At 38.6% G+C, this 25,430-nt stretch overlaps 1 protein-coding gene across 5 annotated transcripts in view; it reads left to right on the top strand.

Moving 5' to 3' along the window:
• Positions 1–25,430, top strand: part of dpp6a (dipeptidyl-peptidase 6a) — a 248,968-nt gene that overhangs the window by 86,614 nt on the left and 136,924 nt on the right. Inside the window, exon 1 of one of the 5 annotated variants that reach the window (XM_005449087.4) lies at positions 12,225–12,475. The exons of the other annotated variants lie outside the window; for them this stretch is intronic. Within the exon in view, the coding sequence (XP_005449144.1) occupies positions 12,392–12,475 (84 nt within the window). The 5' untranslated portion in view covers positions 12,225–12,391. Of the gene's footprint in view, positions 1–12,224; positions 12,476–25,430 lie in introns of those variants that run through there. 5 annotated transcript variants of the gene reach the window in all.

Raw genomic sequence — 25,430 nt, 5'->3', positions numbered from 1 at the left:
TATTTTCAACCACGAATATTGCTTTTCTGTGGCTCCAGAGATGTATGGGCTTAAAGGGGAGCTGCCTGGGGAAAAAAATTGAATAAAAGAAATAGAAATAATTTCCAGGAAGGATTCCCTGATGCTGTTTGTGAAAAGACTGATGCAGATAGATTACTACATTGCTTGATAAACTGTCCGAAACATGTTATGGAGCACGGTTCTGCTGGGAAACTTTGGATACTGGCTTTCATGTTTATATTACTTTGACACGTACCACTCACCTAAATATTCTGCAGATGCCCACATGGAAACCACATTCCCTGCCTGTAGTGGCCTTCTGCAGCAAGACTGTGTCTCCTTCCTTCCTCCCCAAACTACAAAAAAACCACACAGGTGTTGACCTGTCCTCTGAATTCTCCAGGTTCCAATCTGATCAAGTATGAAGGCTGTGGGTCTCAAAGGATCCAGTGCCAATTTCCCAGCACCAGATGGCCATGTCCATGCACACCAGAGGTCAGAGCTGTTTTGGCAGAACAAGGAGGATGTCACATTAGGGTTGGGCGATATTTTATTTATTTATGTCAGTTGAACAACTGTGAGTTCATCTTTTTTTTTAACTGACAGTGGCATTTGGCAGCTTTTAACATATCAGCAGAAGTTCCAACCTGTGTATAATAATTAGATTTTTTAATGGGACAGTACTGTCATCATGTTCTAGCCCATAAAAGTAACAGATCCTTGGAGTCTATTTTTCCAACATTTAATGCAAAAATGTAGCAATTCACCAAGTGCACAGATCATTAAGGGGAGAGACATTATTGGTACCATTAATGATTGTGGTTGGCAACTATATCTGACTGCTGGAACTACTTGGTTAGGTGCATTACTAGTGTAAGCAGGTAGGGACTCTGCCACCAACTTAAGCTGGTTTCTGGCACTTCCGACTAGGAATAGTAATACCCCTTGGGAATAGGAACTTGGACCCTTTAAATTAGGATTTGGTCAAGACAAGACTGTACAGGCATAGGTAGGATCTGACAATTCACTCAGCGCTATCATGCTCTTAGGCCACTTTAGGTTTCCTTTTTCCGTTTTGCTTTTTCATGTTTTTCTGTGTTTTTAGGAATGTTCCTAACTAAGTAAAGTGACCCATAACCATCTATGTAATGGCCATAATGACAGCTGTTCAAGTTCTTTAAATTCTAAGGAAAGTGCTTCCTTGATTACCTCCTTTAGGAGAGGATAGTCTGGACCTCCCTTTGTGAAAGGAATGGTAATAATGCCATCCTACAGTTCCACAGTGCCACAATCTGTTTTGAATTTTTTAGAGCGGCCTGTTAAACCAACAGCTGTAATCAAATTGGCTTTTTGTCCAGATGTTGTCTCTCCAAATCAAGATTAAGACACTCTGGAATATTAATGTTAGGAGTTGTATTGCCACAGTTTCGGATCATCCTTCATTAATTATTACTTCAGATCAGCTGGGATCGACTCCAGCCACCACACTCCTAAAGCTGGATAACTGAATAAGTAAATAAGTGATGGTCGCAAAAAGCTTTAGCAAGAAGGAGTAAAAAAATTACACTGGATCCTGTCATTAGCATTAATATTTTTCACTCAATATGGTCATTTATATGACCGTCATTAAATAACATTAGAACACTCTGGAGTGAAGCAAGATTTTGGAGTCCATATTTAGGGCATAGTAGTTTCAATATTAAGGACACCTGCCTCCTGATTGTTAAGGAGTTTAGTGTAAGTGCAGTCTCTGCAAACTGCAGTGCCCTCTACCTAAGTTCTTATAGATTTTCCTTAACATCTTTCTTTGACCTCGTGAAGTCTGCTGTTGAGGTCGTGGAAAAGTCATTAGGTGCAGGAGGTGGGAGGTAATTTCCTGGACTATTCAGCTGTACCCTGTCTTCCTTGCTTTCCTTCTTGCCTACCACATTTGCTTTGTTTGCATTGCTTTGTTTTCTTATTTTGTTAATTAGTTAGTTTTCCTCCCACTAGCTTGTAGCAGTTTTTAATGTACTGTTTAAAATCCTTTTATTTAACTTCCTGCTTTCAGTCCTTTCTTCATGTCAGCCATTGGTTGCATATAAGAACTTTGTGACATATGTGACTTTTACACTCAGGGGTCATACTAATAACAGTCTCTGTTACAGCCTGTGTACAACTCCCCAAGTTTAGCTCAACACAATATGCAAACTAAACCAACAAAACACACAAAAAAGCCTAAAGGCTGATGTAGCTTTCTTTTGCCCAACACCTGTTCACATATTTTGACAGAGCAGCCTGACAGCTTTCTTGTCCATTTTCCTCTGAGACTGTCTAGAATGGCCACTGTTGGAGTGTATTTTGCTGTTAAAATGTTAGTCATGCAAGTTTAATCCTGTCAATAAATACATACTTATCACTGCCCTCAAGGAAAATTGCAAGTTGATGGCCAGACTGTGGCATTTTTAATATTAGAAATTAACAAATGTAAACTCTTCTTTTCACATTGTGTGATTACGTTTGAGCTCCGGGGTGACATTTTCCAAAATCAGGATGCATAAATGCTTCTTACAGTGCTCGTTAGCATCTGACTCTAAAATGTTGGATGTCAGAGCGTCCTTGAACACAGCACCAAGGAGAGTTGGCAGAATGGCTCCTTCTGGCAAGAGTATTACTACACTAGTATAAGATAATCAAGGCAATAAAAAAAGGCAGGATTAAATTGTCCTACTAAATTAAATGCAAGCCAATTTCAGTCTAGAATGTCAAAATAATTATACAAAGGTGTGTTTTGGATAATGCTTGGCATTAATACAAAGCATATCCACGGGATGGTGTAACCAAGGAATAAGATTAGGCAGATAAGAGAGCTATTCTCTTGTGCTCTAAGGGTTTGGTTCTCTGCAAAGGTCAAATTAGTGGCGTGATATTGCATTTAAATCCTTTGCCGTGGAGTCTTAAAATTAGACAGTTATTAACTAGTTATGGTGTCCTCTATGTGTGGTACAAGTGGTTTCAGGGGACTTTGATTTGTAAATGAGCTTTGTGCAGCCTGAGTCTGCAGGAGTTGGATCATTACACTGCTGACCCTCCCATGTGACAGGCGTTTGGCTTGTGTCAGCACAATTTCTGAAGCAATGAATGAAAGCATGAAACACACAGGGACAAAGAGGCACATGTGCAACTTTGACATTTTTTTTTTTTCATGCAAACACACTTTGAAGTTTAAATCTCTCTCATCGCCTCTGATCTCTGACAGGAAATAAAATGTAGACATTAATGACAATTTATGAGTGCTGCAGTGGTTGGATTCCTTCTTAAGCATCATTTTATTACCATAAGTCCCATCTAACAGAATGGTAGGGTAAACTACCTTACCACTTCTATCCCAGTGGTTTTCTCCCCAAGGGCTACTAAGCTGAGCATTCACTTTACAGCGATGAGTCTTTCAAAAGTGTCACTTTCCTATTGTTTCCTATTCATTTCCCCTCCTCTTCCCCTCTCTGTTGCTCTCTTCTTGCTCTGCCCCTCCCTGCCTGTCTTTCTGTGCCCTGTATCCTCTCTCTCTCTCTCTCACTAAAGCCCTATCTTTATTTTCCCTCTCCCTCATTCTCTCTTGTCAAACAGACAAGTAGAGGCCTCCCTAGTGTTCTCCCCTCCATGCAGTAGTTTGTCTTTTTGGCTCCATCTAATCCATTAGTAATCCATTTCAGGGGCTGTCAGCCACATAGAAGCTGCAGAATGCAGCCTGCATGGTTTATCTGACACAGTTTGTCAGACCTGCACTGACCGGTGAAGGCCTTGAATGGAGCTCCAGCAGCAGTTGGAAAAAGTCTGAAATATACACACTGCTGATGAATACTGTAATGTCCTATATGTCAATGTAAAGAAGATAGAAGAGGCATCTGTTGGGGGTGGGGTTGTTCCAAGCAAAAATGTACTGAAGGTGTTTTTGGGTTAGGGGAAAAGGAACATTTTCTTCTTTGCAGCCACGTGTTCTGTGATTTTCACATTTACTTTGTGAGTTTTTAGTTCTTGTTTATTTTATTTTTTTCTATTTCTCTCTCTAGTAGCTAAAAGTAGCTGCTTTGGCTGCTAAGGTACAAAGGTTCAGAGATACACAAGTAACATGCTTCCTATGCAGTAGATCCGGAAAGGACAAGATAACTTAAAAAGCAAGCAAAACAAACAAACCAAAAAAGTTTCCTTGTTGAAATCATAAACTATCAAACACAATTTTCCAACTCATTAAACCCATGGTTTTCTCTACTGCTGCCTTCATTTGATACAGCCACTTTTGCTTATGGTGACTGTCAGCCAGCGCCTGCTAGCTTGCTACAGTTGGCTGCAACTGACAATGCACTCTGTGAGACGACTGCATGGCTTTTCTTTACTTGCTGCCACTGTTTCACTGCAGTTTAGAAAGTCAGCGACATGCATGGTGGTGTCCTTAAGGCAACTGACTCGAGAGAATGAAGACAAATTCAATGAGCCATTATCCAGTAATTGCAGCAAGAGTGACTCCTGCTCAGCCAAACGTTGCGTAGCTTTGCTGTAAAGTTTCACTGAAGGTGAACCAATGCTTCCCTATTATTCATTGTAAATGGTAAATTAACTGCATTCATATGGCATGTCTCTATTCTCATTGAGTCCTCAAAGTTTACTCACTCACACACACATTCATTCTCTATCTTATTCAAACAAATCAGGCAGCATTTTAGACCACAGGCACTAAAAGAAGTTTTTGAATATATACTCTTTGTTTTTCACCTATAAAACAATGTTAGCACTCATCCGTTTGGGATCCAGCCTTTATACACAGACTAATCCCAGCTGTTCTAACATGTAAGCTTGCTTGGTAAGCAGAGGTTTGTGAAGCTTTAGATTCCAGGTTGTAATCCTAACTGAGTCAATTTAGCATACAGCTTATTATAAATTACAGGCTGTTTCTTGCAAAAAGCTGACATTCAGTCATATATTTCTCGCTGTTCTGTTTTGCATTTACAGTGCTTCCCAAAATGAATGCCGCTAAGCTCCACAGGCCACATTTTGCATAAGTTGTTTTGTGGCAGACTTTGGGCGTAAGCTGAAAAGCATATTTTCTGTTCTTCTTGACTGGGACAGCATTTGTATTATAGACGGCATTCGGTTTGCATAAGTGTGTTTACTGCTGTTTGAAGGATTTTAATAAATATTGCAAACTGATTAAAGTGTGCTTTGTTGGTGTCACAATTAGCCTCAAGAGAGCCACTTATAAAAATTCAAAATTCAAATCAAAATCTGAAGTGTTAACACAGCTACTTGCAATACATTATTAATATCTGGGCTCTCCAATATCAGCTGCTTAAGCTTTAATGATGACTGTTATTGTTTTAAACATTTGCTCATGTGTAGGCAGGTGATGCAAATCTGATTGCTTTGAGTGAATGTGTGGGGGGTTTCATTAATGACTATGATCAAGTAGTTCCCAAGCGGGCAACTATTGCAGTTGTGCACACACCCACTCGTCCACACATAATTTCTGTCTCATCATTTAATGTAGTTGAGGGGCACAAGCAGTTATCCTGCAAAAGCGAGCATCTCCTCGGCTCACAGAGAATGAGAAGAGCCTCACCTCTTATGGATGCAGGCAATTTAATGATGACTGCAAAGGACATCAAAAGAAGATTTATCATATTTTATTGGCTCTGCCATTGTGAGAGATGAGTTCCTGACAAGGCTAAAATTATTATTATTATTATTATATAAGCTTCTGCTAAGATTAATCACGTCTGCAGCATCTGGAAAAAGTTATGAGAGAGCAAAACACATTGTAATGCTAAAATTATTTATTTTTTGTTGATTTTATCCATTATTTGACGTCACTGAAGTTTGGCGTTAATAGTTTGGAAATCTAGTTTTTGTCAGTTATGTTTATTTGATTGTGACGTTTTTTGTATGCAGTTAGAGCAATTGCTTGAAATTCTTTGAACAAACCAGATTTGGTTGAATACACCCTCTGTACTGAAACGTTTCTCTGTCACTGGCTTTTATTTGAAAATGAAATTAGAATTAGAACATTTTAATATGCTTGGATAAGACTTTAATAGTTTAATAAAGTATTTGAACAAACATTTGTGGAAATGCTCATTTAGGTTTGGGGATGTGTCTACATGTATTCTTATGACGTTTGAAAGCAGATGAGTCCCTGAAATGCCTCCTACACTTTTGACAAATGTACAGTTTCTCTAAAGCGTGGATTCGCTGATGTGTCTTCAGTTGTGATGACTGACTGAATCCCTTGTCACATTCATCACAATAGTATGGCTTCTCTCCTGTGTGGATCCGCTTAGGTCTCTTCAGATGTGATGACATACTGAAACCCTTTCCACACTGATCCCAGGAGTAGGGCTTTTCTTCAGTGTGGGTATGCTCATGTACCTTCAAACTATATTAGTGAGTAAAGCTCTTGTTACACTCATAACAGAAGTAGGTTTTCTCTCCTCTGTGAATACGCTGATGACGCTTCAAATTTGATGACTGACTGAAGTGCTTGTCACACTCATTGCAGGAGTTGAAATAAACTAACAAAACCCTAAACTGGGGAAAGCTAAACATAGGAACACAAGATACTTAGAAAAAGCAATATAGAAACCTGAAGGAACCTGGGACTTGGAAACCACGAGGAGAGAAGCAGATGAAGCAACAAGGAACAAAGGAAAACACACACAATATAGGGTAACGAGGGAATACACAACAGGAGGGACACACAGCTGAACCTAATCTGACATGACGAGACAAAAGGGAAGCAAAACTCAAAACACTGAAGATGGGACGCAAGAATGTCAAAGTAAAACAGGAACCAAGAGACATTCACAAAGCTGCAAACTTGACACTGTGACATGGAGACATGACTGACTAGGGGGAACAGAGAGAACGTGACACACGGCGACAAGCGTAACTAAATGTTGAACACAGAGAAGGCACAGTGACAGGAAACTAGGAACTATAAATATAACACAAGCAGATAACAATAAAGAGAACCAAAACCATGACAAACAACAAATCAAAGAATATAACTTAAACCAGAATTACACATATTGGGTCACAGAATCAGTACCATGGCAAACATTTTTGATTTGATATACTTCCTAATTACAAAGAATGAAGTGTCGTGAAGAAAGTGAAATGGTTTCCCCTTAGACAGCATGCTCATTACCTCAACAATATTTTGCATATTAAGTGTGCATATTTTTAAAACCATTTACATGTGAGTTAAACAAGCTAGTTACAAGAAAAACAAAAACAACACAATCCCATTCACATGACCCTAAATGCATATGTGAACCGAATATTTTATATATATATATATATATACACATATACATATATGCTGAATGCCACATTAACTGGTCCCCTTGCCCCTTTCGGTTATACCACTGCGAAGTTGACCTTTGACCTTCACGTTAAAGGATTTGGTAGACATAATTAGTGTATGAATTCTAGAGTAATGGGTGATAAAGAGAGTGTTTGGCTTCAACTCTAATGTGTTTCTCCTTGTCAAATTTCATTCAAGCCTATTACTCTGTATCACACATGAGTACACTAACATGTCTTCTTCTAGTGTAAAGCAGGTTATTATATGACAAAAGTAATGGCTGGACTGCAAACAAAAGCCAGAAATGTAAAGTCAAAGAAAACAGAGCATGTTACACAGCTTCAAATACAGATGTCAGCATATGTAGAAGTAATCTCTGTGAGTTCAGTAGCCTTTTTGGAACAAATTCAGGCAGTTATTTCACAGCTTTGACTTACAGTAAATAAATGGGGAGAGCGCAATGACTACGTTTAGATGATGACTGGGACATAAAAACTGCTTGTATTAAATCATTGAATCTGATTGAAATCAGTTGAACCTTATGAATACAAAAACAAAGACTACATTAATCTAAATGTTTACTTTTAATAATGAGTAAACATGACTGGCAAAGCACACAGCTCAAACTGCCATAAATCTCTCCTGTGAAGCAGAGTTCATATGTTTTGCCTGTGTATTGGCTCTTTGGGGTTAGGGCTTGGCCAGCTGCCATCTTTACTCTATTTCCCTATAGGTTTATATTCGGCTTTCTGGGAATGCATGTCTCCTCCTTATCTAATATAACAGGTCAAAGGGACTTTCCTCTGCCAGTGTCAGCATTTGCTGCTGGTGCTCATCTTCCACAAATTCCTCCATCAGTGAATCAGCTCTGACAAACATAAAGATAACAAGTTAGAGAAAATGATTCAATTACTGCCATAAAACAACACCGATGTTAGAACTTATCACTCAGGTACATGAATGAATAACCACATATTAACCTTTAAATATTAACTTGAAAATAAGAAGAAATATTTTTAAGTAGCAATAAGAAAGATAATTTCAAATTTACAGACTTTTCATCTTAAGGCTGTGCAGTTTTTAAAGAAAAACTGGATGTGAAACATGAATTTAATTTAAATTAAAATAAAGAGAAGTGCAAAACACTGTGAATGTCCTTTGATTTACTAGAACTACTACTAACCATAAGTTACAAATTAAACAAGTGAAGAAAGTTTGTCTTTTCTTACCGCTGGGATGTAAATGAAGTTTGATTCAGTCCTGTTTAATGGTCGTCTTCACAAAGTTCACAGAGCTCTGAAAGATGCACTGATGGTTCCCATGGTAACCAAAGTTGACTTCACTTCAAAAGGTCCCAGAAGTGAATTAAAAAAAAAAAAAAAAAAAAAAAAAAGCATGAAAATGAAACAACTGGAGTCCAAGCTCTGTTCTACAAAGTACAGACCAGGTTGTCAGTGTTATGAAGGTTCACTTCTTACCTGCAGACCTAATCTGCTCTGGAGCCTGAAATGTTTAAGATAAGAGATTAGCATTAGCACAATTACTGCCTGCTGACCAATCAAATCTTTAGAAATACTGTTGCCATTGCAGTACACGGTCTTTTCAGTACTAGTTTCACACGTTTCGCACGTTTTGAGATGTGAGAGATTTGTGACTTTAGCGTGTTTGGAGTGTGTAGTTAGTGTGTAGTGTAGTCGATAGTTTTGTTTTGTTTGTCAGAACAATGAGGTGACAGCTGAATGTCGCAATTGCTGCCAAAAAGCCACCAAAGGCAGATTGCAATGGAAATGCCGTCTCCAGGTGGAAAACAGGAGTGATACACCTCCTGCTGTCAGACCTGCAGGTATCAGGCTTGTGATGTTCTCCTTTATCTTATAGTGGACAGAAATTATTTTTTGAAGTGGCACAAATAATTTGTGTGACTTCGTATTTGATGCAGATTGTTCTGTAAATAGTTTGAAATGTTTATACAAAAAAACCCTGCCTTGGCTGCATTTTTAGGTAAACAGCCGCACTTAACTTTGTTGTTTGTAAAACTTGTGCACAGGTTTTTACATTTTACAATTTATATTTGGATTTCAAGTTATTAAAATGATTCATTAAACATGTTTGTGGTTGTTACAGTAAAAAATATAACTTCTACTCAGATTGTATGTTTTTTTTGTCAGATTTTAGATCAATTGTGTTAATACAGTATTTGAAAAAATAACTGTAAATTCAATACATGTGAGGCTGTGCTGAAAAGAATGATACCAAACAAGACAAGATAAATAGTATATAAAGGTGAAATGTAGAGGTAAAATAAAAAAGTAGTCAAAAACAGCCAATTATACCCTGGACCCCAGAGGGTAAACTTTTCAATGAGTAAACTGACTGGGAAGCTATTGCAGTGCTTGTATCTGTATTTAGACTAGAGATGGCACGATACCACTTTTTTATGTCCGATACCGATATCATAAATTTGGATATCTGCCGATACCGATATGAATCCGATATAGTGTGTTTTTAATCAATAAAACTGTTTTTTTTTAAATATCTTGCTGCATTTTGTATAAGTTCATACTCAAGTTTAAATAAACAACAGCACTAAAGCTATTCTGTTATACCTGTATGCAAAAAATACACTGCACCCAAAATATTTCATAGTTCAGCAAAACTGATCAATCTAATAAACTTAAACCTACTCCATCCTTCCTATTCTGGTATTTTAAAGAGTTCTTAGCAGAAATATTAAGCAACCTAACTAATAGGGTTGCAAACTCCCAGCAAAAAAAATAGGGAACCACCCCCCACCCTCCACCTCACGATGCTTAATCAACGTAATCAACTTTAATTTGATGCAGTGTGAAAAAAAAATGCACAGAAATAAATTATTTTTCAAGAATAATTAAATAGATTCAACATCTTTCTTCAACAGAATTGCAGACTGCACAGATGGTACTTTCCCAAAGGAAAAAGTACTATAGCTTACTAGGGTATATTAGACTTAACAGTTACTATATACAGTAATGGACTTCTGTATATTTTACATAAGATTAAAACTTTGGGTGTAAGATTCAGATAATTATTTATTAAAAACTAGACATTTTAAATGAGAATAAGAAAGAAAAGTATGTCTTTGTGCCCCCTTTTCCCTGTTAATGCCCTATCGGCCCCCCTGGCTAAACTTTGCTAGATCCGCCCCTGCACAGTTACCAGCCGTCAGCTACGTAGAAAAAGATCCTGGTGTAGAAAGTAATATTAAATAAATTCTAACAACAGCTTATCAAGCTTAAACGTGCTGCTGTTGTTCAGCCGCTGGTTTCCTCTTTCTGGTGCAAAGTGGGCCAAAAACAAAGAAGAGAGACGGACTCGCGACAGAAAAGCCGATCAGCTGATCATTGATCAGTTTCATGATTGAAGTAGCAGCAGGAGAGGGAGGGGGAGAGAGAGAGAGAGGCAGTCCCTCCATATATCGGTTGTTAAGCTTAACGCGGGAATGCTTTACAAACATTCAGAGATGAACTTACACACTTGCTTTACTTCTCTCTGGGATAACTTCCTCGGAGATGAAATGCCGGATTGGTAGCGAGGCTACAAATACACACAGCCGCTCTATCACATGACGCATACTGCTCCTACGTGCTATGGTTATGAGCTGAGTTACGCCATGTCGCAAGTTTTGTGAGGTGCTTTTTTGATATTTAATGGATCGGATTACATTTTTTATTTCTCTCCGATATCCGATCCAGTAATTTACGTCAGTATCAGACCGATACCGATATGTAATATCGGATCGGTCCATCTCTAATTTAGACTCTTATAAAAGAAGGCTAACCCAATCCACAATGCCAATATTAGTCTCCCTAAGATGACATTTACCAGGGATCATGGCTGATGTTCACCAATTTTGCAGTCATTAAATCTAAAAAAAGAAAAGAAAAGAAAACAGAAAAAATGCAATAATATCTAATATTGGAGGTAGACACACTGGTTTCTGGACTGTTGTTTTGAACCTGCTGTCAACCTTGAACCTGATGTCTCAGAGATGTCCTGTTTTATATAAAACAAAAAGAAAAAATCCAGTATATACAATTTTGCCAAAAAGGGAAAACAGCTATAGAAACCATATTTTTGTAGCAGGGTGTCTTTATGTTTATTTCTGTTGTAAAGTTGGCCATTTTGCCTTTGAACTCTAAAGGGATTGACTCACTTTTGGAGTCAGCCTCAATGGCTGCTAAACGTACTGATGGTTTTTTGTTTGTTTGTTTTATGTTTTTTTTGCATTTTTCATCCTCAGAGGATGCTGCCTGTTATAAACATCTGTTTCAGAATCAGCCTGCACATTCATTATCACTTCTTCCCAGTAAATGCAAAATACAAAAAAAAAAAAAAGAAAGAAAAGAAAACATACTGACTCAGCCCAGCTGAGTGCTGGCGTTATGCACACACCTATACTCTCAGCTGCAGTCTTAAGATCTAAAATCAGGTACTTACTTATCAGGACACCCCACTATGCTTTAGCACTAATGGTTGAATAAACAATTTAGCACTGATTGTTCCCTCAGCAGCATCTCGTACAGAGGTGTCGAATTACCTCAGTTCACCCTCCATCACCCCACTACACTCCCGCATCATCTATATCTCCAAACTCCTCTCACTCATTAGCTTAAGCTCTCTAATCGTACTGATAAGGGTTAGCATCATGAAATTTAAATAAGTTAATTTGCTGCTCATAAAGACTCTCCTGGCGTAGGTTGCCTCTGAGCAGACAGTGAAAGCTAAACTTGGCCTGCGAATTTCCCTGGCCTCCATTAGGTCCTGTTAATGTGCGGGCCATTCCGCAGTGTTTGGAGACAGAGGGACTTAAGGTTGTTTTTGTTTACATGCAGTTGCTGGGAAGTACGGATTGTAATGGCTCTGGGTGTGGCAGCTGCTTCATAAATGGAAAAGGCTGGTGGGCTGTCTAGGCAGACAGTGGTTTGCTGGTGGAGCAGCTGTACTGTCTGTGATAGAGAAAACGTCAAGCTCAGCAGCCACCGAACAGCTAACTAGCTGCCACGGGCTACCTCAAAAATGATGTTCGAACATCCGATGGGGCCAGCGCTGGGCCTTCACAGGAAACCCTCAAGGGTGGAAACGGCCAAGAGATTCTGGAGGGTGAGTGATGAAAATGAGTGTTTGTGTATGGAAGTGAGTCTGTATGCCGTGTAAAAGAATGCAGCCGGGTAGAGGATATAAAGTGCATCGCTGTTGAAGAGAATTTTGCAATCGATTGTAGAGTTGTGCAAGAAGCCTTTGGAACAGCTGGAGCAGCAGATCTGCATCCTACTAACTGAAATATTGAAACTATGCATGCTGCTGCTTTGAAGAGATTAAAAGAGATCTATGTCTGCTCTTTGTGTACATCATCCGTTTTCTACGTTATCATTTGAGAGGGGAAGGACGGGTTACTGGAGTTTCAAAGAAAAATCACTGCTGTGCATGTTCCTTAAATATCTCTATGTCTCCTTAAAAAGCTTTATTGTTGTCTAGAGAGCCATCCCGTCTCCCTGATAAAGACTTGTCTTTATCGCTCCCAGCAAATCAGTCTAATGAGCCTGTAAAAGACCAACTTCTGGTCCCTTTGAAAAGCTGCCTTCAGAAAAAGAAAAGTATCCCTCAGATCAAGCTCAGCCAGCCTCAAAGTTTGTCCATTTCTTTAAAGGTTATCCCAGGAGAGGTGGAAACCTAATGAAACTCGATCTCGTCTGGAGGTTGGATCAAAATGCTACATAGGGTGTTTGGAGCACCCGCTGGAGCCAGTCAATATTGCATTCCCTCAGGATGATGGCTTTAAAAGGGTAAAGAGAGACTCTTTCTGCTCAAAGTAGAGTGCTGAATACAGATTCATGTAGTTTAGGAAACTTAACTGGCTGCCACGTTAGAATGGACTTAAATCAGGAGTGTGTCTTTATCCTCATCATCTCCCTTGCTTTGCTTTCGTTTCTCTCCAGCCCACATCAATCTTGCCTTCTTCCAATACCCAGAGGCTTTCCCTTCAATTTAATCTCTATCACTCATCGTGTGCGCAAGCTCAACTCTCTCCATCACACACTGCCGACCTTTACTCTCCACTATTTGATTTGCACTATGTCGTGCTCCACCCCACTTGACTCCACTCTGTTGAGTGTCAATCAAGACAGGTCTGCATGGACAACAGGCTGTGCACTCCAGCTCAGACCTCTTTAGTGTTTTTGTAATGCGCACAGTTAGCGTTCTTGCAAATTCTTTTCATTTTCAACTGAGTGCTTTTCAGCCCGCAAGAGGGACAGGTACCCTCGCAACCTGCTGAGCAATATTTTGTGATGCTATGTTGAAAATTCCCACCCTGTACCACATTTCACCTTTCTTTACAAAACCATAAAAATTCCTGTTTTCCTTCCCAAAATTAAACTTTGCCAATGTCTATAGAACACAAAATGGGGTCTGAAACAAATCTTTTATCAGCACGTGGTGAACTCTGTATTACATTAAGCATTTTCTTTACCTTTTCATTTATTGTCCATATACTTTTTTGTTACACCTTTCTCATGTTTACAAGTAAAGTTCAGCATGACTCCTAAAAAGTCCATCTTCAGTTTTCTTTTTTTTAAAGCTGCCCTAATCAATATTTTTCTGAAATCTGATGCTTGTTGCTTGTAGTGAGAAAAGCCACAGAGAATTATTGCCCTGCTCAGCACTTACCCTCAGCTGCAGAGTGCTTGTTCATGTCTTTTAGCTCATTGTCTTTGTTTTCTGGTCAACACCTCTGCTATTTGGCTTCATTCTCTCAATATGATGTGTGTTGTTGCCGCCTGCCGTGTCTGGATAGCTGACCACTAGTTGATCATTTTGGTGCTGAATTCTCTGATTATATTTGGTGGAGACCAACAAAACGCTGGTAAAGTCAGCCTGAAGTGTTCTGAGTTGCAAAAAATGTAGGGCCTTGACCCAAAAACATCAAAAAACAGTCAAACAAAGTCATCTTCTTCAAATCTGCCAACAACAAACATCATTATCCATTCCAGACTGACCCAGTTTTGATGTGGAGGATTATCGCTGGTGATGAGAGATGATAAAGCAATGACCCAGAGACTAAAACAAGTTCAAGTTGAAGACTTTCAAAACCAGAAAGCGGTGCATTATTTAAGGAGTATGCACGTTGCATGGCATTTTGTTTTACAACACAATACACTGAAAATAGAGCGTTTTGCACAGTCAATAAAATTGTCTCTGATCACCAGCCCCACACATTAGATTTACCACCTGCTATCCTCCTTGGGTGAGATCCAGCACTTATCACAGATGCACAAGCAGAAATGAAGGAAGCAGCCAAATCACTGTGAGGTGATGATCTTAAAGTTCGAGATCAGACAAATTTCCACAATTTGTCTGTGATACATGAGTTGTATGTGTGGTCTGCCTTACAGAGATTTTGGTTTGTTTCTTTGACTACAAAAGCCAAAAATCCAATTTATGATTTTGTTTTTCCTTCAATGCGGTTGGTGCAGTTTTATTGATCATTCCACTTGGTTCAGGGTCTTAGCTTCTTAAATAGCCAGTTATTTAGTTGAAAGTCCATGTCAATAAAGATGAATAAAAGTCTTCAAGTTCCATTTGTAGTTCTAAATAGATTCCTGGTACTTTGTGCAATACGGTGAAATGTCCGTCGCACATTACAGCAAAGTGTGAAATGTGGTGAATCATAAGCCGGATGAGTTATTACGTCACTGACGTTCTGGTTTTAGGAAAGCAGCAGCTTATGTAGTCTTTTCAGTCTATTCATCACAGCACACTTTTATTATCTTGAGACATTTCTCTTCCACTGGTATCTAGGTATCGTCATAGGCAAATTAATAATCAATGGTTAATACCACAGTGATTTTTACAGTGACTACCATATCCGAAGGCGTATGTTTGTTCATTTTTGACATGTCAGCATGAATTTAGACACATGAACTCTCATATATTGCTGTTCTAGCAAGCTTCTTTGTCCCTCTTAGGGAAAAAAAAGTCGGTGCATAGAATCCCAGTCATGTCAGGGTCAGTTGAGTAATCCGCACATACCAGTTTCACCCACTCCTTTCTACAGCACCAGCTAAAAACAGTTTAGTATCTAAAAGATAATTTTCCATTACCTTTGGTTATACTGAAAGTTTCTAAGGCAAAGTGCAAGGCATTCCATGGTCATCCGAGTTCTCTTTTCCTTTTCTATTGAACTTAACGTTTGAAGAAGTTTCGTTTATGTGTGCAGTTTGCAGAGCTTCTCGTCAGGCTTCCAGCAGAAAATATAAACAGAAGAGTTCAGTCTGTACAATACATCAGATTTCTGAGTCTTCTGTAGCCTTGAATGTGTCAACTAACAACTTAAAAAATAATGTTTTCTAGTATGTATAGACGGCTGCAGGGTGGTTGTGTGTGTAGATGTACCATAACCAGGAGGTTACATGTTAAGTCCTCACTAGACGGTCTCTGTCAATCAAGAGTTTTAAAGCTTTTGAAAAACACTTTCTCCTTTTCTTTTTTTGTTTTAAGATTAAAATTTAGATGCTGCCAATGTATCATTTTGCATCGTCTAGTCAGAAAGTTACAAAATCCACTGGGTTCCTGAGTAGCTCATGCATTGAACAGATTTGGTTTCATGTCATTAACACTGTGGTATTATTGTGAACTCTGCTGCAGTGGATTTTGCATCTCAATTTGTCCTTGGTGTATTTCGTCCTCTACACCTTTCAGTCAGCTCTTTTGTTGCATAGTCAACATCCGTTTCCTTTTTGAGCCTTTCCCCCACTTTATATGTGATTTCTGATTATTGTATCTGCCCCAAGAAACCATTGTTACCTTGGAAGAGAAACAGGAGCTCTGTCTGATGATGTCTGGATGTTGTGATTTTCTGCAAACTTGGCATTGTTCCTACCTACCCTGATGAACTGAACTACAGGAGTAAAAACACTGCAAAGTTTGAAAAGTCCAAACTTTCTAAATGATGTACAGTGTGTCTGAGTTCAATGTAGAATGACAGTGTACTGTAAGCTATGTTTGGGCAAGAGAAGCTGGTAGAGAAACCAGAGCGAGTGTGCTCAGTCAGCCTGTTCGGTAAGTCAATTAAATGTGGCATCAGATCTCTCACCCACTCTCGGCTTGTTACAGGAGACTGGTCAACTCACTTTAAGTGATGTGTATGTCATAGCGTGGTGGACTGAAAATTGAAAATGGGAAAATTTGAAACTGTGGCCTGAACAGGGTTCAGAATTTCCAGCTTTCTAAAAAAGCAAAGCAAGCACTGTTTTTATCACAGTGTACAGACTAATATTCTCTCAGATAGCATTCAGCAGATGATCTGAGACATACTGATTTGCAATTCCAACTTGTTTTTCACCATTTTTGTCCCCAGACATATGCATTTTATGCGTGTCTGCTCCCTGTAATTTGACTGTGGCAGAGTCTGCCTTGTACCTTGTCTCGTGTTTTTTCATCAGCTCATAAAACAGGAACAATGCATTTCTCCTCATTTATCAATGCCTCCACTCCCCCTTCCTTCTTTTTCCTGCTCTTTCTTCTCTTTTGTTGGAGTGTTTGAGCTGACAGGATGGTATTGTGTGTCTGATTGCGGCAAATCTGTGGCAAATGTCATTTTATTATGTCACTGGTTTCCTCCTGTTCCTATACAGAAGCAAAAAAACCTCATGGTGGTTAAATGAAAGCATGTGCATCACTTGTACCTTTATAAAAATAACTTGAAATGAATATACTCCTGCAACAATTAGTCAATTAATTAAACATTCAAACAGCGGAAAATTAGCAGCTTTTTAATTGGGAGATTGATTAGTCGTTTAATGAGGCACTTGAGAGATTCTGCACATAATAAGCATAATTTGCAGATCATGGAGTGTACTTTTGTGTCTTTTGATTAGAGCTTGATTCTCACAAAAAATTAGAGTATCTCACTTTGATTTATTTGTAGTCATTCTTTGTTAAAAATACTGCAAGCAGATGGATGGATGGAATCAACCTGAACTGTGTTCGGGTACATTCAGTTAGTGAGTAATTAAATCTGATAGGCAGTTTAATACAAAATACTGTCAAGCAAGATCATTTTTCCTGTGCTGCCATGGAGACAGTAAGTACAAGGTCCAGCCTGCACACATCCTTTTTCCCTTTTCATCCCCGTGATGCCCTCATGCATGCAGATGTCAGTTAAGTTGCAACTGCCATACTTCAACATCTAGCTAGCTTTACAGCACAACAAATATTAGCAAAACAAAAACACTGTTTCGGTCCAGTTTGGCACACGATGCGTCTGCTAGCTAAATGTACAGTTGTTGTATTTACAGGTGACATTTGATAAACCAAACATTTTAGCTTCTTTTTCTTTTTTTTATTAATGTTCCTGCGTTTATCGTGCTCTACTGAGGTTATCTGGTTATTTCATACAGAGAAATCACAACAAGGGTAATTTACTGTTATTCGGCAGCTAGGTTAGTAAATCCAGTCTTAACTGAGTGATTTTCAGTACTGTGGTAGAGTTTGCAGATATGCTTCACTGATGCAGGCAAACTTTGGCGTCCATGATCACTGCTAGGTTAGGTTCAGGGTTGCAGAATAGACATTTTATATATGAAAGATTGCACTGAAAGAATTCTGAATTTAAAATGAAGAAAATGGTGGTATTTGTATAACTTCCAGGGGGAAAAGCTTTTAAAGTGTTACTTGTGGACAAAGATGAGAAACTTTAAGTTTATTTATGTGGTTTTGTCCTGTTAACCACTGAAATGAAAGATAATTTTGATGATGCTTAAAACTAATGCCCCAAATAAGTGCCCAGGTGCAAATGACAGCTGAGTGACAGAACTTGCTTTTAGGTTTGGTACAAGTTATTAGTTTAAAATTAAACTCAGCAAACCACAGCTTGTCCACAAAGAAAAGATAATTTTGGAGTAATTTTTTGACTGCAAGATGTAGGTGCAAGATTATTTACATATAGATTATTTATAGAACTATACATTGGGCCACCATTACAGGCTACACAAGAAATTCAAGGGTAAACAACCACATCACGAACCCATGTGTACATAATTGCAAGCATAATTGTGTAGTGTGCTCGCACTACACAGAAATGTAAACAAGTGCAAGCAGTAGCTGTCTTAAATAGCACAGTATGCAAAGCGAGAGAGACATTTTCTCAAGGTGCACAGCTGCATTAACTAACTAAGAACACACACAGACACACACAGACACACACACACACATACTGAGAAAGTGTGTGCAGAATATTCTCAACACATTTGCAATTTTCCAGAGATAATATTTTAACATTAGAACTGCCAAGGGGGTCATTTTGACCCCTTTGGATTTTACGAATACTGGAACGCCGATAAATTAAAACCCCATCATCTCAAATTTCATGACTTTCCTAAAGTTGGATCATTGGTCATATAGTGAATTTGGAAGTGTGTGGGGGGTGAAGAGAAAAAAAACAGACCACTTATGTCATTACAGCCATTTTGAAAAATTAATTTAAAATAACCATTGTCCCATGTTGCCTAGCAACACATATTATTTACACACATTTTGACATGAAGGCTGCTATAACTTGAGCCAAAGCCAGCTACTGTAGATGTGATCGATATATAAATATATACAGGACTTGAGCTTGATAAAAGATGAATAATTACTGCAGGCTTGTACAGTCTTCCTCCCACCCCCAACAGCTCTACTGTTAACCCTAACTACATAAGCTCAAAGAGGCATGGGGGTGCCGGTCTTCTCCAAAATCATGTCAGTTTCCATCATCTGGGGTCATGGTAGTTACATCTGCTTCTGTTATTACCAGGATCATTGGTAAGGACCCCCAGGGCCTGCCCATTAATGGTGCTTACATATTTACATCACTGTGTAGTCAGTGCATGCTCTATTACCTTGGTGTTTAGCTACCAAACCTTACCCTGTGGAGCTATTGTAGCTTCCTCACAGCTAAAACATTCATCATGTATTAGCTGTAAGGGTTGCAGGATGGTGTTGTCCTTTTTCCCCCATTTGAGCCACAGGCCCATAACTCAGCTGATATCAGTCTGAGAATTAATGTGTACATGTAATTTATGACCCACTTAGACGGAGTTGGTGCTTTACAGCTTCATACAGTATTTATACACATTGTATATTCAACCTCACTCTCAGCATATGGTCAGATAAGGAAGCCTTATACAGCAGTGTCTTTGAGTATTGATGGAGATATAAGGAGATGGCAGACCTTGTAAAACTTTTGGCTGCTCTGTAGAAAACCTTTTTTAAGGGTGGAACGCAGAGAAGACAAGCAAAGACCAATTTGTTCACTTTTTCTTTTGGTATTAAAGGGTACAATGGGAGATGAAATTGAGCACAATGTGAAGTACACTGCATCAAGTTAAGATTTTAGCCAGTATTTAGGCTATTTATCAACTTAGGAATACCTGTTCTTCCCAACACCCCAACACAAATCATGTCATGCTCACCTCATTCAAATCACTTCAACTTTTTTTTTTTTTTTTAATAATTAAATAAGGTGTCAAAATTGCTGCTCCCTTAAAAAAAGGAGGGGGGGGGGATAAATGTACTTCATGCATGGGGCACATTTTTTGACACCAGAAACTTTCTGGTTTTAGTCAGATTTGAGCTTGGTGTGGCTGGTTGCAGGTAAATGGCCCATATGGAGAGTGAAAGAGGAAAGCATCAGGTGAAATGCTGTCTGAAAATCTTCAGCTGAATCATCAGATAACACTGTAGCCAATTCTTCACCCGACTAAGTGGGGAAACGTTAATTATGACTTTTAAGTGAACCAAATGATTTCTAATGTGCACGATGTGGTCAGTTCCACTGAAATTAATCTGGAAGCACATCAACTGTTGTGTTCTAGGCCAAACCCCGTTCCTGTTACAAGTGCCGGTCATGGCTTACAAAAAGCTAAATCAGAGTCAAACAATAGCCGATGATTTCTATATTGCATCTGATCAAATCTGATCCTTATGCACTTGAAAGGGACTCTTTATTTGCATGCAACCAAAGCCTGCTCAAACACTGTTCTATAGGACTGTAAACATTAATATAAGCCTGGGTGTGTGTGCAGGACAAGTAAAGCCTCCGACAGTATTGAATCGTTTAGCTTCCTTGCTTTATACCTCTATCACCGTGCTTTGTCTTCCTGCATCTATGACTTTATAAACTCACCAGAGAAGAAGACTCGGTCCTTTAAAGTAAATGAATTTGCAGTCACTTAGCCTTGCAAGTGACACCTTAATGAAAACTAATTTAGATGTGACTCTAATGTGCAGCGTGCAGGTCTGAGACACAGCTTCTGCTGGTGTGCTCTTTTGAGAGTGATATTGCAGTGTCAAATGGTAGATGAGGTGGATGTCTGAGTGAAAAATAGGATCAGTGCATCCCCTTTATTATTCATGAGCAGGAGACTTTGGCCACTGCAGAGAAATTTATTAGAGGGCAACTCTTTCAACCTTTAAGCAGAGCACCACAGTCATTCAGGCTGTGAATCGTGCCTGGATTTCTTTCAGCAAAAATGAAAGTCTGGCTTTGGTTTTTTTTTGTTTTTGTTTTTTTTAACTACAGATAGTAAGGGCAGTTCTTCGAAACTAATATTAGCGTTTGATCATAACTTATATCTCTCTGATTATGAACTTTAAAAGGTTTGGGTAAATCAAAAGAGCCTTTTGTTTTTCACTGTCTAGGACAGAAACAGGAAGATCTCACAACAGGGGACGTAAAGGGGGATATAAAGAATAAGTGAACAATGTCTATCACAAATTCTAAAGTCTTGAATCTGTCCATTGTTTTTCCCCCACCTTATCCAGTTGCTGTCATGAGGCAAGAGAGGTACATCCTGGACAGTTTGCCAGTCTGTTGCTGGGATTATACACAGAGCCAGACTAGCATTTAGGGTCATTACACCTGAAACTAATTTAACCTAACATTCACATATTTTGTCTCTGATATAAAGGTGCAAATTCTGATTTTTTTTTTTTATTTTAGTTCATGTACTAACAAAGTGGCTGGTCAGAAATATGCTGTTGTTATATTAATCAGTAGACTGGCTATATCCAGTTGATTTGAAATTCACACAATTTAAAGAAAATCATAGTTTAATATGATCTAAACCACACATTTTTTACTTTATTTGAACCTCTTCTAGCTTCTCTTGGCTTGATCTGGTGTAACTAACACTAATATGTAATTAAAATGTAACTAATATGCAATGAGCAAATAGGTGTAATTAAGGGTGAATGGGGTGCAATTAAGGTGTAATAAAATTTAACTAGGGCATGATTGAGGGATAAGTCAGAGTTCTGGTTTGCACATATCTGTGCAATGATGTGGGTAGGCTTTAAGCGACCACCACCAAAAAGATACAAGTTGTTTGAAAGATTAAATTATCCTTGAAGTTTTCAATACCTGTATGGATTATTTTTCTTTCAAAGGGCTAACAAGATTTTTTTTTCATGAGCATCCTCAGTTAATGATTTCCATTCTTCTTCTGGCTACTTTGATCATTTTCAAAAATCAAATTTGCTCGAGCAAGAGCACTTCTGAGATCATGATGTTCTCATCAGTGTGTACTGGATTTCTTTGTGAATATGTAACACACAGTCTCAGCAAGATCTGCACAAAATGTGGATATCAGAAATTGATGAATCCTTCTCAATTCTGCTGTTAGGCCCTCATTAGGCACTGTGCAGGAGCACAGATTTCAAGGATCTATACCACAGTAATCAGTGCAGATTAGAAGATTTAGCAAAAGCATTGTTAATATTTAATGAAGACCAAAGAACATATTGGTTTTATGCTGATCTAAAATGATTTGAGCCACTGTGGTGTATAGCCACACTAAGACTTAAAGACCTCTTTGTATGCACGGTCAGGCAAACTTACAAGGGAGACCTTTTATGTTGTAATCAAATATTTATATTATAATGGTCTGGATGACAAGGCCTCTTTCTTTCTCCAATGTTAATGGCATATTTGTCTGTTCCCCAACTTCTGTTATATGAAAATTAGACAAGCTGTAGAAAGTTGCAAAGCATATTGTGGGCAATAGCATGACACTTCAAAATGTCTAGTTTACAATAGCAGCATGGCTCTTTGATGGGGACAATATTATGAAAGGAGTTTTAGGAGAGTGGTGAGAAACAGCACTGCCTGTCATGATCGCCTTTAAACCTCAGAGCATTTGGTGTAGTCGGTTCTGTTTTCATAATAATACACCGCAGGCTCCTCGTGTCCACATCACGGCTCTGTCATTTAATGTCAGCGTCAGCTGGGTGGTAGGAATAAATCGAAGCTCTGGAGAAGTTTGATTTGGAGTAATATGAGCTCACTCTGAGGGATGTGGGGGGAAATGTGTGTGCAAATGTTTTGACTGAATTAAAGAAATATTTCATTAAAAATAACTCAGTCATAACTAGTAGGGGATTTTTTCATTTTCATTTTGCTTTTCCCTTGTAAAATACAAATATCTGCACTTTTAAGACCACAGGACGAATAAGATTATTGTGACCATTTGAGAATGAACTTGCAATTTCATTGTCTTTGAGATAGTTGCTTCGAAGTTGGGGACCAGGTCGGCTCAAAGTGACTTGGTTGTGAGAGATGGCAATAAAAGGTCAATAGGATTGATTCACTCTATCATTTTGTGATTAAATGGAGTCAAGTTGACATTTCAACTGCAAAATGACACAAGTGCTAGCCACTTTGCTTTTATATAGGAAGATAACCAGACTGACTATGACTGATTGCAATGTGTTGGCAATCTGTCTGTGTTTAATCTGTCTGCCTGTCCAAGTCAGATGATAACTGTTTGGAGACAAGTTGCCACCCAGCAGGCATCCTGTACAATCTCTTTGTGATCAAAAGTGCCTGCCCAGCGGTTGAGGGTGTTGCAGGCTCAACCTCTTGGCTGCTGCAGCTCTCTTGTAATCTCTAAATGCGAAAAAAAATTCAGTCCAGTCTCTGGGTAACCACTGATTGTTGCTCTAGTGTGACTGAGCGATTATACAGGCTGAACTGAAAGAATTGAAAGTCATTAATGTCAAAAAACAATTGGTATGAATTGAAGCATCCTAGATGTGATGCCAGGAGTGTGCTTCTGTTTTAAATTTGTTCATTTTTAACATGACTTTTTCCAAAATTATTTTATGGTCAAAAAAAATAATGGTATCACACTTTGCCTCTCCTTATAATTAGTTCAAATTAAAATCTAATAAATAGTCATTTAATTGCAACAAAATGTTAAAGTTCAAAATTTGAAAAAGAAAAAAAACCTCATATAGCATAATATAATGGAAATATTTTAGTTTTCTTTCTTATTTAAAAAGACCTTTGTTTAATAGTACCCCTACCCTAAGAACTGTGCACATGAACAGTCAGTTATCATGACAGTAAATCCACTAACACATTTGACTCCATTCAACTTTGATCCTTTAGCACAGCTGCAGTCTAAAAATTGACGGTGTAATATGTATGACTGGCTCAAAGCCTCCCAACAACGCCATTATGCACTCTTTCTTTGGCACCAGTGGCCACTAATTATTGCTGCAGCGCTGCAGCTTTGAATCCATTTGATGGAAAGGGGAGAGAGCAAGTGGGTGGTGGACTTCATGTCTCTGTGGTGTAACTGAATCAACCTGCAAACTCTGGCTGATCATTTCCTCTCAAACCTACACTTGCCTTTAGTTGCAGAAGGCTTCTTTTCCCTTTATAAGCTCTAGATCACAGCTGCATGATGGCATTTCCACAATTACATAAATTATAAGTTGTTGTTGTCAATCAAGAAGTGTCAAGTGTTTACGGTTAGGCTTGGGGAGAGTGGCGTCCTATTGTGTTAGAACATGCATTTTCTTTTTTTATGTGATAAACAACATGCTGCTTCAGGCACATTTGCTGTTAATATCTACATTTTCATTTCGCTGCGTTTTACAGGAAACAGGAGTTATTTGGTCAAACCAACACACCACCACCACGTCTGCTCATCAGTCCCTGCACCCTGTACCAGATTTGCTTTTTCTGCTACTTTGTCATCTCTCCCAAAGTAAAATTCAAGCTGAAGTGTGACTGGTTTTACATACTGGAGGGATGCATTGTGAATCATAGATGAAAACTGGTCAGAGCGGTACTAGGAAGGAAACACATCTGCAGTACTGGAAATGCCTCACATGTGCACAAGGAGAAAGGGTTAAAGGACAAATTTACACTGTGTATTTAGATTCTTTTTTTAAACTAATGCTAAAACTGTTCTAACTATACTTATATATTTGATATTTTTGCTCATTGTTTGAATTGATTAGAGAAGGCAATAATAAGCACAGCAGCATCAAATCTATATCCTCCAAACAATAAATAGAACACAAAGGACTGCCTCATCCATTTTCCATCTCCTCTCTTGCAATTGTTGTATATTAGTAATGAGAAGCATTTACCTTATCTGAAAGTCTAGCTATTCTCCCCAGATGCTAGCATCTTCACTCCAAACAGCTTGTATTTCTACTCAGCAGGAACCAGCAAAGTCTCACAGGTCCTCATTGACACTTTGATCAGCCGAGCATGTGTTTGTTTCTATTTTCTTGTGATTTGACAGTCTGGGTGCACCGTCCCCCCCGTGGAAGCTCAGCATGCTTACTGACACGCAAGATGCATTGGCATTTCCAAAGTGTCCATCTTATCAGACTGAAGTTGTCATTTTACTTCCAAATACTAGTTGCTGATTTATGACCAACATTATGAGCATTATTTGGTTTTTTTGTGTTTGTTTGTTTTTTTAACCTCCTCAAAGCTCAAACCGACCAAACTGTGATTTGACCCATGATGTGTTTTTCTGTCAACAACCCAGGCACACACAGCAGGAAGTGTTAGAAAAAGTGCTGGAAACTAATTGCTTGTTTTGTTGTGCTAATTCAACCAAGGCAGAATATTAACTTTTCTGTTTGTCTTTACATTAACAACATTTTGCTTTTTAAAGAAATATTTTCACTTGTCTCTGTTCCACTGAGGAAACACTCCAAATCTATTATATCTGAAATATGGACGTATGTTTTTAGTCCTACTAGTGTCAGC

The sequence above is a fragment of the Oreochromis niloticus genome, linkage group LG9, assembly GCF_001858045.2.
Source record: "Oreochromis niloticus isolate F11D_XX linkage group LG9, O_niloticus_UMD_NMBU, whole genome shotgun sequence".
Lineage (NCBI taxonomy): Eukaryota > Metazoa > Chordata > Actinopteri > Cichliformes > Cichlidae > Oreochromis > Oreochromis niloticus.
This window is presented reverse-complemented; position numbering and strand designations above follow the sequence as displayed.